Source organism: Megascapheus bottae, chromosome 16 (assembly GCF_031878675.1).
Source record: "Megascapheus bottae isolate mThoBot1 chromosome 16, mThoBot2.hap1, whole genome shotgun sequence".
Taxonomy (NCBI): Eukaryota; Metazoa; Chordata; class Mammalia; order Rodentia; family Geomyidae; genus Megascapheus; species Megascapheus bottae.
Window position 1 is genome coordinate 44,946,551 of NC_143524.1, and position 19,670 is coordinate 44,966,220.

General features: G+C 37.9%; 1 protein-coding gene across 1 annotated transcript in view; it reads left to right on the top strand.

The window, feature by feature from the left end:
• Positions 1-19,670, top strand: part of Rnf169 (ring finger protein 169) — a 46,698-nt gene that overhangs the window by 19,311 nt on the left and 7,717 nt on the right. Inside the window, exons 2-5 of the mRNA XM_090348419.1 lie at positions 3,174-3,247; positions 5,305-5,451; positions 9,199-9,317; positions 19,169-19,268. Of these exons, the coding sequence (XP_090204545.1) occupies positions 3,174-3,247; positions 5,305-5,451; positions 9,199-9,317; positions 19,169-19,268 (440 nt within the window). The remainder of the gene's footprint in view (positions 1-3,173; positions 3,248-5,304; positions 5,452-9,198; positions 9,318-19,168; positions 19,269-19,670) is intronic.

A 19,670-nucleotide genomic window follows, 5' to 3' on the forward strand; every position in this document is an offset into this window, starting at 1 on the left:
AGGCAAGCACTCTACCACTAGGCCAAACTCCCGGCCCCTAAAGAATTTATGAACATTGATTTTTATATCATATTTCAAATGTCATGTTTAACAAACAAGTATTCAAGAAAGGAATCTATATATAATCACTGGCACTTAAGTTTTAGAACAAATTAAAATTAAGCTGAGGGTTTATATGTCATAGATACATATTAATCTATGTAATAAAACATTATGTCTATAGAGTATATAGCCCATCATAGATTTTTATGTAATTATGTTTATATCTCCAAGACCATGTCCATAACATTGTGTACCCAAATATTGAGTCATTGCTCTTATACTGTTTGGATCTAATATCCACATATTAAGGATACCATGTGTCTTTTGTTCTTTTGGTCTTGACTTGCCTCACTCAACATGATTCTCTCTAGCTTCATCCACTTCCCATTATTTTATCTTGTCTGTTGGCTATGTAGAATTCCATTGTGTGTGTGTATCACATTTTTTGTATCCATTCATCTGCATTAGGGCACATGGGTTGTTTCCATCTCTTGGGTATTGTGAATAGTACAGAGATGAACATAGCTGAGCAGGTGTCCTTATCATACCTTGGGTTATGATGTTCAGGATAGATGCCCAGAAGTGGTATGGCGGGATTGTAGGGAATGTCTATTTTCAGTGCTTTAAGAGACCTCCAAACTGCTTTCCAGAGTGGCTGAACTTGTTTACATTCCCACCAGCAGTTCAGTAGGATTCCTCTTTTTTCACAACCCTGCCAGCATCTGTCATTGTCTGAGTTCAGAGTATTGGCCATTCTAATTGGGGTAAGATGGTATCTTAGAGTTGTTTTTATTTGCATTTCCTTTATGACCATGGATGATGAGCATTTTCTCATTTGTTTTTCTGCCATTTTAACCTCTTCTTTTGATAAGTCTCTCTTTAGTTCCCTTGCCTATTTAGTGAATGGCTTGTTGGGTTTGGGGAGGATTAGTTTCTTGAGTTCCCTGTAGATACTGGATATTAAGCATTTGTCTGATGTATTATTGGTAATAGCTTTTCCTAGTTGGTTGGCTGTCTTTCTACTTTAGTAGCTATGCTTTTATCTGTGCAGAAACTTATTTTTAGATAGTCCCATTTGTTGAGTCTCTCTCTCCAATCTGTTGTGACTCTGGAACTCTGTTCAGGAAGTTTTTGCCTGTGCCTATGAGTTCCAGTGTCTCTCCTCCATTATGTAACAGTTTCAAGGTTTCAAGTCTGATATTGAGGTCTTTGGTCTATTTTGAGTTAATGCTTGTTCATGGCGAAGGGCTAGGATCAAGTTTTAGTTTTCTGCATGTGGCTGCTACTGGAGATAATTTTATACTTGATAAAGTGTCTTGCATACTTACTAACCAAAGTAGTTTATAAAATGTTTTCACCATTAAACTTATTTGATCCTTGAAATAGCCTGTCATGATCTGATTTTTATTAACCTGAAATATATTCAGTATTATTCTGATTTTAGAGGAGTTGAAACCGACTTAATAAGACTCTAAAAATTGCATGTACAGAATTAATTGTTTTTATGTAATTTATAAGATGTAGATGTTAAGCTCTTGAGACATTTATGAATTTTAATCAACATATTAATTGTACAAAATAATGGCTTTTGTTGGAGACATTTTTGTACTAAATGTCAGCAAGTACTATTTTAGAAAAAATCACTATAAGTATTTTTGGTTTCTTTTGTTGTAGAGTAGACTTATTTATAAACCCGAGTAAGATTGTACTCCTATGTTGCATCCCAAATAGAAATAAAGATACAAAAATTTTTAAAGTAGATATGAGAAGAATCTGATAGTTTGTACCAAAAAAACTATCATAGACTTGATTATATCTTGATCTGAACATCATTCAAAATATACAAAATCCTGAAGCACAAAAGAAAAGTAATATAGCTATATAAAAATAACTACTATAAGTAAAGTCAACATAAATACAAACCAGGGAAAGTATTGTTCCTCGTGGGATGTAGGACTACTTTTCCTTGTGAGGGCTCTCCTTTTTGTAAGACACCTGAAATACTTTTCATGAGAGGATCTCAAGGACTTGGAGTTTGGGGTAGAATCTAGAAAGCTGAGAGAAGCCCCCCCCCTTTTTTTTTGCCAGTCCTGGGTTTGAGCTCAGGGCCTGAGCACTGTCCTTGGACTTTCTCAAGGCTAGAGCTCTACTGCTTGAGCCTCAGCACCACTTTCGGCTTTTTTCTATGTGTGTGGTATGGAGGAATCGAACCTGGGTCATCGTGTATGCTAGGCAAACACTCTACCACTAGGCCAAACTCCTGGCCCTACTTTTCCTTGGATAGAGACATCTCCCTCACATCTCTTTCCCTTCCTTTCTTCTTTCCTCCTTTCACCCTGTTCAAGGTTTGCACATGTGTGGTTAGTATTCTATCCTCAGTTTGCCAGTTCTTTTGGAGATGGAATCTTGTGAACTTTTCTGTTAGGCCCTGTCTTTGTATCATGATCCTAAGGATCTCAGTCTTCTGAATAGCTTGGATTAGAGGTATTGGAATATAAGATGTCAGCTATAGGATTATAGGTGGCACTAGCACCTAGTTTAAAGATAGCTTTAACAAATCAAGAAGAAAAAGTTAATAAAAGGAATGTGCACCCACATCTCATACTAAAAGAATACAAATTGCTCTTAGTTATATAAAACAACCTCAATAAGTATATGAGGAATAACATCACCTTTTAGACTGACAAGGTTAAATTCTCATCATTCAAGTTGTACTGGAAAAGACATGAAGAAATGGTATGTTCACAACTGTTGGACTGTTAATGGGACTATAAATTACCTTTAAAAATGTTAATTTGAGGGTCAAGTGCTGGGGAGTATACCTGTAATCGTAGCTCCTCAGGAGACAGATCTGAGAAATGTGACTTGAAGTTAGCCCTGGCAGGAAAGTCCATGAGATTCTTATCTCTAACCACCAAAAAGCCAGGAGTGGAGACATGGCTCAAGTGGTAGAGTGCCAGCTTTGAGCATAAAAGCTTAGGGACAACAGCCAGGTTCCGAGTTCAAACCCAATTTAATTTGAGTGAATGTTCAAGTTAAGAGGACCACGCCTTTATATGTAATTTGTAATATGAAACATTTGTTAGACAAGAAAGTCCTGTTAGAAATATTTTCATTTTCTTTTCTTCCAGAGTTTATATTCAGAGCACCAATCAAATTAAGCAAACCAAGTGAACTTCGTGAGGAATATGAATGCCTGCGAAAGGTATAGTATACATACTGCCATAGCATTTTTCTTTTTGGCAGTAGTATGTGTTTAATTTAGGGTTTCATGTTCTCTAGGCAGGCACTTTACCACTTAAGCCAAGCCTTCAGCCCCTGTTTATATTAGTTATTGTGAAGATAGGGTATTCTTTTATACTCTGGCTGGCCTTGGCTGTTGTTCTCCTACTTAAGCTTCCCCATGTTTCTGGTATAACAGGCACATACTAATACATCCAGACACTGTGCTTCCTCTGTAGTTGAAATAACAGGTGTACCACCATATGCAACTATTGGTTGAGATGGAATCTCACAAACATGGTAGTCTGGGTTGGCTCCAAACTGTAAGTTCTTATCTCTGCCCTGCAAGTAGCTAGGATTACGGGCTTAAGCCATTATGTCCAGTATAGTAGTTATTTCATTGAAATGAATTGGCATAATAACATTAAAGAAAGTTTAGTGAGGGGTTTTAAATTTTACAGTGTAGAGCGCACGCACACGTGCGCGCGCGCGTGTGTGTGTGTGTGTATCTTAGAGCTTGAACTTAGAGCCCAGATGCCCGGATGCTGTCCCTAAGCTTTTGGCTCAAGGCTAATGCTCTACTGCTTGAGCCACAGCTCTACCTTCAATTTTCTGATGGTTAATTGGAGGTAAGTATCTCATGGACTTTCCTCCCTGGGCTCTCAGCCTCCTGAGTGGCTAAGATTACATTTGTGAGCCACCATGTTTTATGCCACTCTAGTCAGAAATGGAGCTAAATTAGAAATAAACGTTAAGAATTATTTTTTTGAGTTTTTTACAAAGATAAAAATGTAAATCATATGACCTATTACATACTCGCTACAATAACTAGCCACCAAAAAAGAAACTTTTGCAACTCTAGCAAAAGGTCTTGCTAGTAATTGTTCATATTATTTTTCTTTGTCTTACTAGGTATCCTATGTAGCTATTGTTATTTTTGTTGCTGTCACTATATTAAGTATTCCAAGAAAACTGTAATGAATCAAAATTTTTCTAATTAAGAAATGCTTATCATTGGAAAGCCTTTAATTATGTCCAGATGATATTATTTTTGTTGTTTTCAAACTAATTGTCTGGGGATTGTGCATAGAAGTTAGAGTCAAAAAGTACTTCCTCTCCTCTCTCTGTAATTTACCAACATTCACTCAAGTTGTCGAGATGGGCTCTCAGTACCCCAGTCGAGGACCTTTGACTTTTTGCTTTTTGAGGTTACTAGAAGTTGTTAAATTTTGTGACTATGAGTAGATTCATGTTGCCAAATATGAATCTTTTTATCATGTACTCATAAATGGACATATTGAGTTGACATGTCTTTGAATAACAACTTTAAGACAATAAAAAAACAAATACAATTTTAAAAGCCACTAAAAAAAGGGACTAGCTCAGATGCTTATGAAAATAATATATGAAATTTAACTAGAAATTGGGTTTTAACAAAAGTTGGATGGAGAGATGCAGTGGAATTGAAGGTGTATACAAGGAAGTTATTGGGGTGTTTAAAAATTGTTTTTGATTCATGGGTCTTGCTAGGTAGCCCAGGCTGGCCCCAAACTCCTTAATTCTCCTACTACAGCCTCCTGAGTAGTGGGATTATAAGTATGTATCACTGTGCCCTGCTAATTATTAGAGTGTTGACTAGGGATCTTGGTTATTTAAAGAGGGAATTGAAGACTAGAATTGGTTTGGTTTTTTTGGTGCTGGTTCTGGCATTTGAACTCAGGGCCTGGGTGTCGTGTTGTTCTTGAGCTTTTGTGTTCAAGTCTGGTGCTCTTACCACTTGAGCCACAACTCTACTTCTGGCTTTTTCAATGGTTAATTGGTAGTAAGAGTCTCATGAACTTTTCCAGCCTAGGCTGGCTTCACACAGCAGTCCTCAGATCTTAGCCACCTGAGATGGTGGCATGAGCTACCAGTGCCAAGAATAAAAAGCAGTCTTAAAACAATTATGTCATGTATTTTTTTCTAGGCTAGAGTAGAAGAGGATTTTAGGTCTAGATTTTCCTCAGATTCTACTATTTCTGTGTAATTTGTATTTTTTAGCTTAGAGGAGAAAAGTTACAAGAAGAAAAGGCTTCTGAAGATCAAATCCACAAACCATTACCAGATGATACAGAAATAGGGAAAAGGAAAATGGATGATCAGAAAAAGAGAGAGGAGCCATTAGTACTGAAAACAAATCTGGAACAAGTAAGTATATCTACCTTTTTGATGGATGCCTCAGAAATCAGTAGTTAGCCTAGGTGCCATGAAAACTGTTTTGGGTGATTAAGAAACCAGTAATAGTCATTGACTTGGACATTTTAGGGCAGAGAAGAAGGGCAGTTCTCATCCAGATGAGAGCTGGAGAAAGTGGGACAGTGAGCCCCGTACAAAAAGGAAACAATAGGAGGAAAAACACTGAGTGTGAGGAAAATGTAGTATACTATAGAGCATGTGATAAGTTGTATATGTGTAGTGTCATTTAGATTCGCTTGTTAGACTTTGATGTTTAAGTTTTGTATCTTATTCCTTAAAAGGTGTATTTTGCTCTGTGCTTTATAGTTTTGTAAACAGAATAGTGCTTAGATTTAAGATACTTCCTCAATATTACCTATCTAGTCTTAGTCTTGATCTAATTACACTTGAATATCTTCTAAAACATTTTGATGTTTATTTATATTTTATGTTATCTTTTTAAGAAGTAGGAGTTAATAGAGTCTTGGCATATATAAAGTCAGACAATATATAGTAAAGTAGAAAGAAAATCCTGGAACAGAAGTTTATTTCGTAGGTTCTGTATGCTGGCAACTAACCTTATACTGATAGCCAAGTTACATAATGTCTGACCTTTTGGTTTAATTTTTTTAAAAACATTTGCCCTGAACTTCAGAAACTGAAATGTATTTAAACTGCTTAGGTCAATGATACTTTAAGACTGCCATATGCTGTGGGGTATGTGTGTGTAGGTAGGTCCTGGAGTTTGAATTCTGGGCCTGGGCACTGTTCCTGCTCAAGGATAGTGTTCTGTCACTTGAGCTCCACTTCATTTCTGGCTTTTTTTTCTGGTTAAGTGGAGATAGGAGTCTCACTATCATTCCTGCTTGGGCTGGTTTTGAATGTCTTTGATCCTCAGATCTCAGCCAGGACAACCTGAGTAACCAGGATAACAGATGTATGCCACTGATGCCTAGCTTGGGGCTTTTGATTCCACTTAGAATAATAATAGTAATTATTCTTCAATTATTATTTTAAAAGATAACATAGAAGCCAGTGTGGTGACATACCTCTATGAAATCCCAGCATCCAGGAGTCTGAGGCAGGAAGATCATGATTTGAAGTCAGCCTGGGAAGACATTCACAAGACCTCCTGTCTCCACCAATAAAAGCTGGCATGGTGGCATGCGCTTGTCATCCCAGATATGCAAAAGGAATAAATAGAAGGATCAAGATCTAGGCTAGTACAAGCATATATTTGAAATCCTCTGAAAAATAACTAAAGCAGAAAGGGCTTAGAATATCACTCAAATGGTGGAGCACCTGCTTAACAAAGTCCAGTTTAAAAACAAACATGCACTGTGATCCTAGCAAGTGCCTGTTGTCCTCAGTGAAACTAGAAAGCACGAATAGGAGAATTGAAGTACAGGCAGCCTAGGCATAAGTAATCAAGACCGATCTCCTAAATTACCAACACATAAAGGGTTCAGATGCTTGGCTCAAATGGTAAAGTATCTGATAGCAAGGAAGAGGCCTTGGGTTTAATTCTCAGTATTGCTGCCCTCTGAAAGTACTGCCCCTTGGTTTTTATTTCCTCTAGGAACTGGTCTCTAATACTTGCTCATGTCAAGGCTGTGAAGTTGTTTTTTCTTTTGTCACAACCATCACTAAACTATATAGCAAGTATATCAATCTAATTTCAGTCTTGGAAGAAATAAGAAAATACAAATTCCCAAATGCTAGTTTCACAAGCATTTTGGTGTAAAAATACATAGAATAAAATCTAACTTATGATCCAGGCACTGGCTCACATCTGAAATCCTAGCTACTCAGGAACTGAGATTTAAGGATGTGATTCTAAGTCAGCTTGAGCTGAGTCCATTTAAACACCAAAGTAGCTGGAAGTGAAGCTGTGACTCAAGAGGTAGAGTGCTAGTCTTGAGCAAAACAGCTCAGGGACAGTACCCAGGCCCTGAGTTCAAGCCCCAGGACTGGCATACACATAAACAGACATATGCACACACAAATCTAACCTACAAATACTTCAAGTGTTATGTTTGTGTAATATTGCTTTTGCTTTTTCCTTTATATTTTTGAGGACTTTAAGATGGCCCTAGGGTTTTTTTTTTTAATGTGATGGGAATATCGGATAACTCAAGGTATTATGTGTACTTGGCTTTGTTTGCTTGGCTGATGCTCTGTCACTTGAGTTATGCCTCAAGCATGGCTTTTTGCTGGTTATTTTGGAGAGAGAGTCTTGTAGCCCTACCTTTGGACTAAACAGGTACTTATTTATAACAATGAAATTAAGGTTTTTAATAACAAAAGGAACTGGCAAATTACAACATAGGCTTTTTTTTCTTAAAAGGGTAATACTACTTAAGGTAATGAGAGTAAAATTTATTTTCTATATTTACTTGTTAGCTAATAATATAGTAGGTAATTTTATTGGCTTTTCAAAATCCTTTTTTCACTATATTTTTTATTACCATTAAGTAGTTATAAAAGGGGTTACCACTTGACAAATTAATTTATAAATACAATGCATTTTGATCAATATCATCCCTTTCATCATTCTCTCTCATTATCAAAATCTTTAAAGTGGAGGAACTTTTATAGATGAAAAAAATGAAGATAAGAAAGAAAGCAATTAACCTACAGTGGTAATGATAGTTGAGTAGCAGAACTAGAATTTGAATAGTCTTTTACTTCTTACTAAACTGCTAGTGAAGGGAGGAGATAATAGAAATTGCCATAATTTGTTCCCCACTGAGTCTATTGGTATCATATTGTTTTTCTTTTTCATAGAGTTGAGAAGACAGTATCATATAAAACTTGACAACAGGTTAGTGTAACTAAAGTGTCTCCAGTGACTATTTTGTGTAATAGGGTTCTCAAAGCAGTTAGCACTACAAAAGTAAAAAACAAAACAAAACAAAACAACAAACCTCAGTGGTTGCAAAGGCCAACTGTTAAGAAATACAGTCCATTAGATGCTATTAGCCTGGCAAATAACAGCCCTGAAGGGATCCTGAAGTTGCCAAAGGTTAAGCAAGGGAGCATCAGGAGTCTCTCTGTGAATTGGGAGGTAATCCTTCATTGTATGCAGTAGATTCAAGGCAAGAGAATCTCAAGATAGGGAGACTAGTAAGCAAATTGTGGCAATAATTGAGGCAGAGATAATGAAAGTCTCAGATAAGGCAATGTCAGTGCATATAAATGGAAAGAGTTAGATCTGAGAAACACTCTGAGAGTGAAATGGCCTAGAGCAAAAATATCATATGGACAGTTTGGAGATGGTAGTTCTGATTTAAGAACCAGATTTACCCATTTATTAACTTTATAATCATGGGCAAATTAACTGCTAGGAGTCTATATACCATCAGTGAAAGATAATACTAATCATTGTTTTAATAGGTCTGATGTAAAAATGAAGTATTTACAAGTATTAGAGTACTCAAAACCTCTATTTAAATGTATAATGACTTACAAGTAAGGGGGAAAAAGGAGTCATAGCATTGAGGTGTCTAGATAGTTTGGTGATGGGACTTAGAAGAAAAGAATGAGTTTGATTTTGGATATATTGAATTTGAACTACATTTGGGTTTGGGATATTCAGGAGGCATATGAAAACATAGATGAGAATTCAAAAGTGATTCAGAAAAGGCATGATTTGAAGCTGTAGCTAGAATATATACACAAGAATCCTAGACAGTCTTGTCTTCTTTGTCTCCTTGGCAGTGTCCTGCACGTCTCTCAGATTCAGAGAACGAAGAACCTTCTCGAGGCCAGATGACACAGGCACATCGCTCAGCATTTGTTTCCAAGAACAATTCCTACTCCTTAGCTTTCCTGGCAGGGTAAGAAACTGGTATTGAATTCTGTGCACGTTCTTTCATTTGAGGGTGACAAAACAGACCAAAGGTACACAGGTATTGTTGTAGTTATGATGGGGGAGTTGAAGGGATGAAAAAAGTTGGATCTGAGTTTTCATGGATGGACTACAGAGAAAGGACTGAGCTAAATTTTTTTTAAAAGCAGTATTTTCTGGCATTCTGAGCACAGAATTATGCTAATTTATCTGCTGCAAAGTATCCTAGAGGGAAATAACAAAGTCTTCTTTTGTCTGACACTATCCATAGATTTTTCTCTTTGGTTCTTTTTGTTGTTGTTGTTGGAGACCAGGACTTGGACTCAGCATCTGATGTTTTTGCTCATAGACTGATGCTCTACCACCTGAGCCATGCTTCCAACTCCTAGTGTTGATCTTTTCTTTTCTCTCTTCCTCTGGGACTTAAATATTTTTTTAGTAGGACCCGAGGTCAGATTTGATTTCCTTTTCATTGCCTAGAACTAACTATAACTTTGTGGGCTTCACAAAAGCAAACTGAAGTATTTTTTTATTAAAGAATTTATTAACATTGATTTTTACATCATATTTCAAATTACATGCTTAACAAACAAGTGTTCAAAAAGGGAATCTCTGTATAAAATCACTGGCATTTAGTTTTTAGAACATAATCAAAATTAGGCTAAAGGTTTGTATATCATAGATACATATTAATTTATGAAAGAAAACATTATGTCTATAGAGTCATAGGTTTTTATGTCTATGTAGTTATGTTTATATTTCCAATACCATGTCCATATCATTGGGAATACAAATATTAAGTCCTGTTTGGATCTAATAGCCACATATTAAGGATACCATGTGCCTTTTGTTCCTTTGGTCTTGACTTGTCTCACTGAACATGATTTGCTCTAGATTCATCCACTTCCCTGCAAATGCCATTGTTTTATCTTGTCTGTTGGCTATGTAGAATTCCATTGTGTATATATACCACATTTTCTGTATCCATTCATCTGCAGTAGGGCATCTGGATTGTTTCCATTGCCTGGCTATTGTGAATATGCAGAGATAAGCATGGCTGAGCAGGTGACCTTATCAGATCCTGGGTTATGATGTTCAGGGTAGATGCCCAGAAGTGGTATGGCGGAATTGTAGGGAAGGTCAATTTTCAGTTCTTTAAGAAACCTCCACACTGCTTTCCAGAGTGGCTGAACTTGCTTACAATCCCAGCAGCAGTGCAGTAAGGTTCCTTTTTCTCCACAACCCCGCCAGTAACTGTCATTGTCTGAGTTCAAAATCTTGGCCATTCTTGTTGGGGTAAGGTGGTATCTTAGGGTTGTTTTTATTTGCATTTCCTTTATGACCATGGATGATGAGCATTTTCCCATTTGTTTTTCTGCCATTTTAATCTCTTCTTCTGACAAGTCTCTCTTTAGTTCCCTTGCCCATTTAGTGAATGGTTTGTTGGGTTTGGGGGGATTAGTTTCTTGAGTTCCCTGTAGATACTGGATATTAAGCATTTGTCAGATGTATTATTGGTAAATATCTTTTCCCAGTTGGTTGGCTGTCTCTCTACTTTTGCGACTATGCTTTTAGCTGTGCAGAAACTTTTTATTTTTAGGTAGTCCCATTTATTGAGTCTCTCCATTCTGTTGTGACCTTGGGATTCTGTTCAGGAATCTTTTGCCTGTGCCTATGAGTTCCAGTGTCTCTCCTACTCTATCATGTAGCAGTTTCATGGTTTCTGGTCTGATATTGAGGTCTCTGATCCACTTTGAGTTAATGCTTATTCATGGTGAAAGGCTAGGGTCAATTTTTAGTTTTCTGCATGTGGCTGCCCAGTTTTGCCAGCACTAATAATTGAATAGACTGTGTTTGTTCCACTGTATATCTCTGGCTCCTTTGTCAAATACAAGTTGACTATAGGTATGTGGTTCTATTTCTGGGTCTTCTATTCTGTTCCAGTGATCTTCTGGTATGTTTTTGTGCCAATACCATGCTGTTTTTGTTATTATGGCTCTATAGTAGTTTGAAGTCTGGTATTGGAATACCACCAGCATTGCTCTTTTTGCCTAGAATTGTTTTGGCTATTCTAGGTCTTTTCTTGTTCCATATGAACCTTTGAATTGTATATTCTATTTTAGTAAAGAATGTCTTTGGGATTTTTATGGGGATTGCATTGAATTTGCATATCAATTTTGGCAGAATAGCCATTTTCAAAACTAAAGTATTTTTAAGCTCCTTGTTGAAATCTGTTTTAGACTTTGCATGTTCTGGGGAGGAAAGGAGAGAGGAATTAGATAAATATTATAAGGATAATTAAGTGGAAGGAAGTGGGGAGGGAGATAGGGAGAGAGGAATGATGGGAAGAATCATTCATTCAGCAGACATTCTAGGAATAGTTACTGTATGCTTTGATCTATTTTAATATAGAGATGCAAAAACATGCAACCTTTATTTTTTTTGTATAAACCTGAAGTTTCTCATCTTATTCCTCTTTCCTGAAGTACTGTTAGAGTAACTCTTTCTTGCTGCCTTGATGGATACAGCGGGATCCTTTCTTTCTGTCTGTCTTTCTTTCTTTCTTTTTCTTTTCTTTCTTTTTTTTTAGAGATTCAAGGGTAATTTATTTAGATAGAAATTGGTTTTTATGCTTACATAATTCTGATGATAGTCCCTGCTTTTTTACTCTATTTTCTTTTTTTTGTTTTTTAATTTTTTTACTGTCAGGGTAATGTATAGAGGGGTTATAGTTACATTTGCCAGATGTAGGTGCATTACTTCTCATACATGGATACCCCTTCTCATGCTTTTGTCCCCATTTCCCTCTCTCCACAGCTGGATCCTTTCTATCCAAAAGAATTTGCTGCTAGCCAGATGTTAAGTGGCTCATGCCTATAATTCTGGCAACTCAGAAATCTGAGATCTAAGGGTCAAGGTGTAAAACCAGCTAGGGTAGACAAATTTGGAGACTCTTATTTCCAACAAACTAGGAAAAAAAAAAAAGCTTGAAGTGGCTCAAATGGTAGAGTGCCAGCTGTCAGAGAAAAGCTTCCTGAGAGTATGAGGTCCCAAGTCAAGCCCCAGTATCAGCAACCCCCCCAAAAGAATTTACTGTTACTACTGGGCATATTAGCTATAATATCAATTTCTAGGATGGTATAGATTCAGAAGTTTAAGACTAGCCTGTGTGGGACCCGGAGTTGGACCTAGTGGTAGAGTGTTTGCCTAGCATGCATGGAGACCCAGGTTCAGTTCCTTGGTACCACATACATAGAGAAAGCTGGAAGTGGTGCTGTGGCTTAAATGGTAGAGCTCTAGCCTTAAAAAAGCTCCAAAACAGTGCTCAGGCCCTGAGTTCAAGCCCCAGGACTGGCAAAAAAAAAGTAGCCTTTGCAAAAGTTAGCAATACCCTATCTCAAAAACAACAAACTGGTCATGGTAGAAATTAAACAGTTTAGAGATGTCAGTAGTGTCTTTATCATTTTAGAAGGGAAATATCCTGATAGTTTCTAGAAAGGCCTAAAATAAGGTGAGAGATAAAATCAGGGGAGCTGGCTTTTGCCTAGTATTTCCTGATTCTTCCTACCCTGTTGAGTTTTTTACATACCTCATATATTATGCTCAGATTATAGCAAGGGGAAAAAAGCAGAGGTTCATTAGGCACTTTAGCTACAGCGCATTTAGTGGGACTGGTTGATGAATTACACTTGACCTCTCCCTCTCCCAGCCCCGCTGTCACACATGCCCCCCCAGAAGTGCTGATCCCAAGATCATTTCCAAGAAACTGCTAGGTGTGTGCACATGTATAAACACACACTTTGGTTCAGTAACGCATCAAGAACCTGTCCACTCAGTAGAGTGACAGCTGGTATTGGAATCTAGTTCTTTTTTGATTCTAGATGTTCTTTCTATAAGATGTCAAAACTCTGTGTCAAGAGGCCCTGTATTTAAATATTTGTCTTGAAATAATCTGTCTGCAACAGAACACTATTTTCTGTTCTTCAAAAAGAAAAACTACACAGTAAGAATAAATCTAAATACTTTTGTATTCTGCTAGGCCTTTTGGAATAGAGCTGGAAAAACTGCTCTGGTCCACTTGCTTAACAAAAGATATAGTAGTCTATATGGGTGGCAGAGATGGGTGATTATAACATAAAGCCAGCATGGGCAAAAAAATGTTAGGGAAGCTCTGTAACTCCCACACACACACAAAAAAAAAGAGAAAAGAAGGAAAACTGGGTTCCATGATACACACCTGGCCTGTAATTCCTGCTACATAGGATGTGAAGGTAGAAAAAAATGTAGTCCTATAGTCAACCCTGAAAAAAATCAAAACCCTATCTGAAAAATGAACAAAAGCAAAAAGGGCTGGAGATATTCACCACAAAGTTTTGGGAAGTTATCATCTCAAACGTCAGTATTTCAGATGAAGGAAAGCAGAAAGGAAAAGGAAAAGATGGACTTGCTGTTAGTATATTAGGGAAGGGAGAAAGGAAGGAATTGAGAAAAGGAGGAAGGATGGTTTGATTTATTGTTAGTATGCTATTGAATGTTCAGAATAGACAAATGAGCATACTGGCTTTCTTCTTCTTCTTCTTCTTCTTCTTCTTCTTTTTCCTCCTCCTCCTCCTCCTCCTCCTCCTCCTCCTCCTCCTTTTCTTCTTCTTCTTCCTCCTCCTCCTTTTCTTTCCTCCTCTTCTTTTCTCCTCCCCCTCCCCCTCTCCCTCCTCCTCCTCCTCCTCCTCCTCCTCCTCCTCCTCCTCCTCCTCCTCCTCCTCCTCCTCCTCCTCCTCCTCCTCCTCCTCCTCTCTTCTTCTTCTTCTTCTTCTTCTTCTTCTTCTTCTTCTTCTTCTTCTTCTTCTTCTTCTTCTTCTTCTTCTTCTTCTCCAGGGGTTAAACCCAAGGCCTCACATTTGCTAGTCAAGCTTCTACCCCTGAGCCATACCCTTGGTCTTACTGGCTTCCTTTTCAACAGGATGGAAATAATACAAAATTAATTGTTGAAATGGTTAAAGAATTTTGAATATATTAAATATACCATATATATGCTGCTATAATATAGGCAAAGCCAGTTATTCCAGATCATAAACACACAAGAAGAGGGTTGTAACAAAATCTTTCCCATTTCTATGTGCATGGCAGCTTCTCCAAGGCTTAAGGAAGCTTCTGGTATTATGAGTGTGTGTGTGTGTGTGTGTGTGTGTGTGTGTGTCTGTGTGTCTGTGTACATATACGTGTACGTGTGTACACTTGTACACTCATGTGTATGTGTGTGTATCTCCATCCTCTCAAGATATGCCTTGAAGGTATGCCAGTTTCTTAATTAAGAAATTTGTAGGCTGGGGACATGGGTGGTAGTGACAGCTTTAGCAAGCCTAAGGCCCCAAGTTCAAATCCGAGTTACAGCCAAAAACAAAAACAAGGTAAAAAACAAAAAACAGAAAACAAAACAACAAAAGAACCTAGGAAACTTGTGTGATGTAGAGATCTGAACGACAGAGTACTGAGTATGCAACCAATAGCATGTTCTGATTGCCATTTTATGTCATATTATTATCATTTGAAATCTTTCAAACAGCTTTTTTTTGTTTTCCAGAGAATATTTTTATTTAAAAAGTTTTTTTTCTTTAAAACCCTATGTTCCTTAGTTTCTTTTTTTATTAAAGAATGTATTAACACTGATTTTTACACCATATTTCAAATGACATGTCAAACAGCATTTTACAAGCATTAAGTCTCCCAGCTTTCCAATTATAAGTTTATACCAGCTACTGCCTCGCTTTTCTTTGTAAAGTCAGACTTACTATGGTTGTGGATATTTTTAGCCAAGTCGGCATTCCAGAAAACCATCTGGCTCTTGGCAGTGAAAATTTTTAAGCCAGTTGACTTTTAGATAATTACTGCCTTCTCTTGTTTATAACTTCATTATGTGTCCAAACAGTGCTTTCCTAGATGTATTGGCAGAGTAGAGTAGAATGTTAGTATTGTCCTATTCTGTGGCAGTAGGAACATAAGCTATAGAATTGTAGTGATTCTCTGGTTTTAAGCTTCACCCCAGCTATGGAGGAAAAAGATTGTGTCCTTCGTTTCTCTGTCTACAAATTGGGAATTTATGATACTCATCTCAGTTTTTGTGTGGATTAAATGTGATAATATATTTAAAACACTTAGCATAGTACCTGACAGATCATAGAGTTCAAATAAATGTTTTAAAAAATTCCCCCTTTTCTTGGATAGGGAAGGGGGAGAAACAAGATGAGGAGTGGTGGGGGGAGGGAAATGGGGACCAAGACATGTGAAAGGGTATCAATGTATGTGAATTAATGCACCTTCTATCTGGCAAATATCATGTAACCCTTCTATTAATTACAGTAAAAAATATATGAAAAAAAAGAAAATTTCCCCCTTTTTTAAGGGAGAGCCATTTCTGTACATGTTTTTATGTATTTGTAAGAAATATTGTGTTTAAGTTTCAGGTTACAGCAATGAATGTATAAAAATGAGGAGGAAATAATTACTTTCCCTGTATTTATTTATTTGTTTGTTTGTTTGTTTATTTATTTTATTTATTTTTGCCAGTACTGGGCTTGAGCTCAGGGCATGAGCACTGTCCTTGGGCTTTCCTCAAGGCTAGAATTCTACCCGGAGCCACCGCACCACTCTGGCTTTTTCTGTGTATGTGGTACCGAGGAATTGAACCTGGGTCTTCGTGCATGCTAGGCAGGCACTCTACCACTAGGCCAAACTCCCAGCCCACTTTCCCTGTTTTTTTTAGTGAAAGTATTATTTGAATTCTTTAAGTCCTAAGAACATTAACAAACTCGCAGTTCTTGGCTAATATTACCTGTGTAATATGTTTTTGTTTTGTTGTTGTTTTGCTGGCTTGAACTCAGGGCCTGGGCACTGTTTCTAAGCTCCCTTTTGCTCAAGGCTAGTACTCTACCACTTGAGCGACAGCATCACTTCTGGCTTTTTCTGTGATTAACTGAAGATAAGTGTCTTATGGACTTTACTGCCTGGGCTAGCTTCCAACTGTGACCCTCAGATCTCAGCCTCTTGAGTAGCTAGGGTTACAGGTGTGAGCCACCAGTGCGTGGCTGTGTTGATGTTTTATACAATACATTTATGACTTTAGTGACTCTTCGTAGTACCCCATATCTGTAGAAGGGCTTCAGAACAGTGTCACAGAAATAAAACCTTTTTCTTGTCCAGTAAATTAAATATCCAGCAGTATCTAAAAAGGTACTTTGGATAGTGACAAGGTGCTTGCCTAGCAAGTGCAATGTTCTGGGTTCGATCACCAGAAAAGTTAAAAAGATACTTTACCTAGTGATATAAAGAAAAATTAGCAGGGCCAGGATCTTCAAAAATCCATCTCCTATACAGTCAAAAACTATCTGGAACTCCAGAAACTAATCAAAAGTTTATAGGAAAATAATGGAGAAAGAAGATCTGAGTCTTGAACTAGAGACTTCAGTGGCCACAGGTAGCAAAGAATAGACTTTACAAAATCAATTTTTAGAAGTTACTAATTAGGAGCCAAGCACCTATAATCCTAGCTACTCAGGCTGAGATCTGAAGATCAAAGCTTGAAGCCAGCCTGGGCAGGAAAATCCAGGAGAATTTTATCTTCAGTTACCTAGCAAAAAGCTGGAAGTGGAGATGGGGCCTAAGGGGGAAAAAAAAGCTAAGGGATAACACCCAGGCCCTGAGTTCAAGTCCTAATACCAACACACAAAAATTACAAACTAAAAGTTAAGCTGGGTGTGATGACTCATGCCTGTAATCCTAGCTACTCGGGAGGCTGAAATCTGAGGATCAAGATTCAAAGCCAGCCTGGGCACAAAAGGACCTGAGACTCTTATCTCCAATTAACCTCTAGAAAACGGGAAGTAGGACTTGGCTCAAGGGTTAAGGCAGAAGCCTTGAGCTGAAGAATTCAGGGGCAATGCCCAGGCCCAGGGGTAGGGTCGTAGCCTTGAGCAGAAGAGCTCAGGACAGCGCCCCTGCTGAGTTCAAGCCCCATGAGCCACAAAAAATAATAATAAAATAAAAGTTATTCATCAAACAACCACATTATACAGAAACAACAAATCCAGAGGAGAAACCCTGATTTGCATATTTGCCATATCTCATTGCAATATAATCTGTATGTACAGTAGCATTTTGATCAACAGATCACTATGAAAGGTTAGACAGCTAAATGCTAGTCTAGGTAGGTTATACCATCTAGACTTGTGCTAATATGCCCTGTGATGTTTGTGTAATGACAGAATCATTGCTTCTGCCTTTATACACACTTTTTATGCCCTTTCACTATATTACATTACATATTAGTCTGCCCCTCTGGTCTTTGATTCTCTGAACAGTTCCACTGTGTGTCATTTTCTGATTCTCAGAGCCTGGATAGTATCCCTCTGTGTCTAACATACAGTAAGTATGGGAGCCGGGAGCATGGCCTAGTAGTAGAGTGCTTGCCTAGCATGCACGAAGACCTAGGTTCAATTCCTCAGTACCACGTACACAGAAAAAGCTGAAATGATGCTGTGGTTCAAGTGGTAGAGCTCTACCCTTAAGAAAGCTCAAGGACAGTGCTCAGGCCCTGAGATCAAGCCCCAGGACTGGCAAAAAATAAAAATATAAATGCTTGCTTGGTGAGACATATTAGCCTAGAGTTGTAGAGAAGGAAACAAAGGTAAGAAATTAATTATGGTCTGCAGAGCAGGTGAAAGTTATTTACATGTGATTCTATCAGCACAAGCTTTACATATAGCTGGGAACTCCTAAATATGAAGTTAGACCCCAGCCTCATACCATATGCAAAATTTAACCAGCACAAATGAGAGACCTAAATGTAAGCACCAAAACTTAAAATGGTTAGAAGAAAACTTGGAGAGGGAGGAGAGGCTAGCCACACAGTAACTGCTCTGTTTTTGTCTCTTGCTTTCTCTTTTTCTCTCTCAGCATTCATCTTGCTAAAATTTAGTGGACTTCAAAATACAATTAGGTACTGTGCAGTTTCCTTTGGTTTTGTAAAGTCATAATGTAAGTCATAAGACAAAAAGTATGTGTTCTCAAAGCCTCTTAAATCATCAAGATTTAGACTTTGGAAACTCAACTGTAATGTCTTAAGGGAGAGACTACATTTAATTTTGATTCCTTACATAAAAATCCTACCACCTCTAATTCTAGCTACTCAGGAGATTTGAGGGTCATGTCTGGAAGCCAGCCCTGGCAGTAAAGCTCAAGACTCTTATCTCAAATTAACTACCCAAAAAGCAGGAAGTGGAACTGTGACTCAATGATAGGGCACTAGCCTTGGGCACAAAAGCTCAGGGACTGCCTAGCTTAAGTTCAAGCCCCAAGACTAGGGCACAGGCATGCACATGTGCGTGTGCATGCACATACACAGACACATGGACACATACATATGCCACTACCATGCACTTTTGTAAGTACTTCAATGTTTGCTTCAAAGAAAGGCTGGTTTAGCTTGTTTGAAGAGAGGTTTGAGTTTAATAAAATGAAAATGTTTGTAAGAATGATTTACTGCCGAATGCACCCTATTAAGAATGGTGAAATGTCTCTACATCTCTCTAACATGGGTAGAATAGACATTGGTCTTGCTTCATTTTGTTTACTGTGAAAGTAAAAGCTGGAGCAAGGTGTTCTCTGTAGAATATTATTTCTCAAGATTTGCTCTTCGAGTGTTAATAAAAAAACTTATTTTCTATTGTAGCACCACAAGGGATCTTTCTTGGTGAATGACTTAGAATGCATAAAAGGAATTATCTTTTCTCTCAATTATGTGGACTAATTTTGACACTTACCTTTATCTGTTAATCTATTTATTTGCAGGAAGCTCAACTCGAAGGTGCAGAGGAGTCAAAGCTGCAGTGACACAGTTCAAGACAGAGTGAAGAGCAGATTCAGAGCAGCTCCACCCAACAAAGCCAAGGTACCCCTCAGCCACAGGCTTCCAGGGCTCCCTAGCCATGCATGGCTTCCTCTGCACGTTGTCAACCAGTATGTTCCAAGTGAGAAGAGGCAGAATGGGTCCTCGGCACATTATATTGGCTGTGTTGGAGAACACTCTATACTGGTGTGAAGGAGGAAGGTTTAAATTTGTAACCAGATGGATGTCACTAGGCCAAAAAGAAAAACCTTTTTTTTTTTTTTTGGCCAGTCCTAGGGCTTGAACTCAGGGCCTGAGCACTCTCCTTGGACTTTCTCAAGGCTAGATCTCTACCTCTTGAGCCATAGCACCATTTCCAACTTTTTTCCTATGTATGTGGTACCGAGGAATCGAACCTGGGTCTTTGTGCATGCTAGGCAAGCACTCTACCATTAGACCAAACTC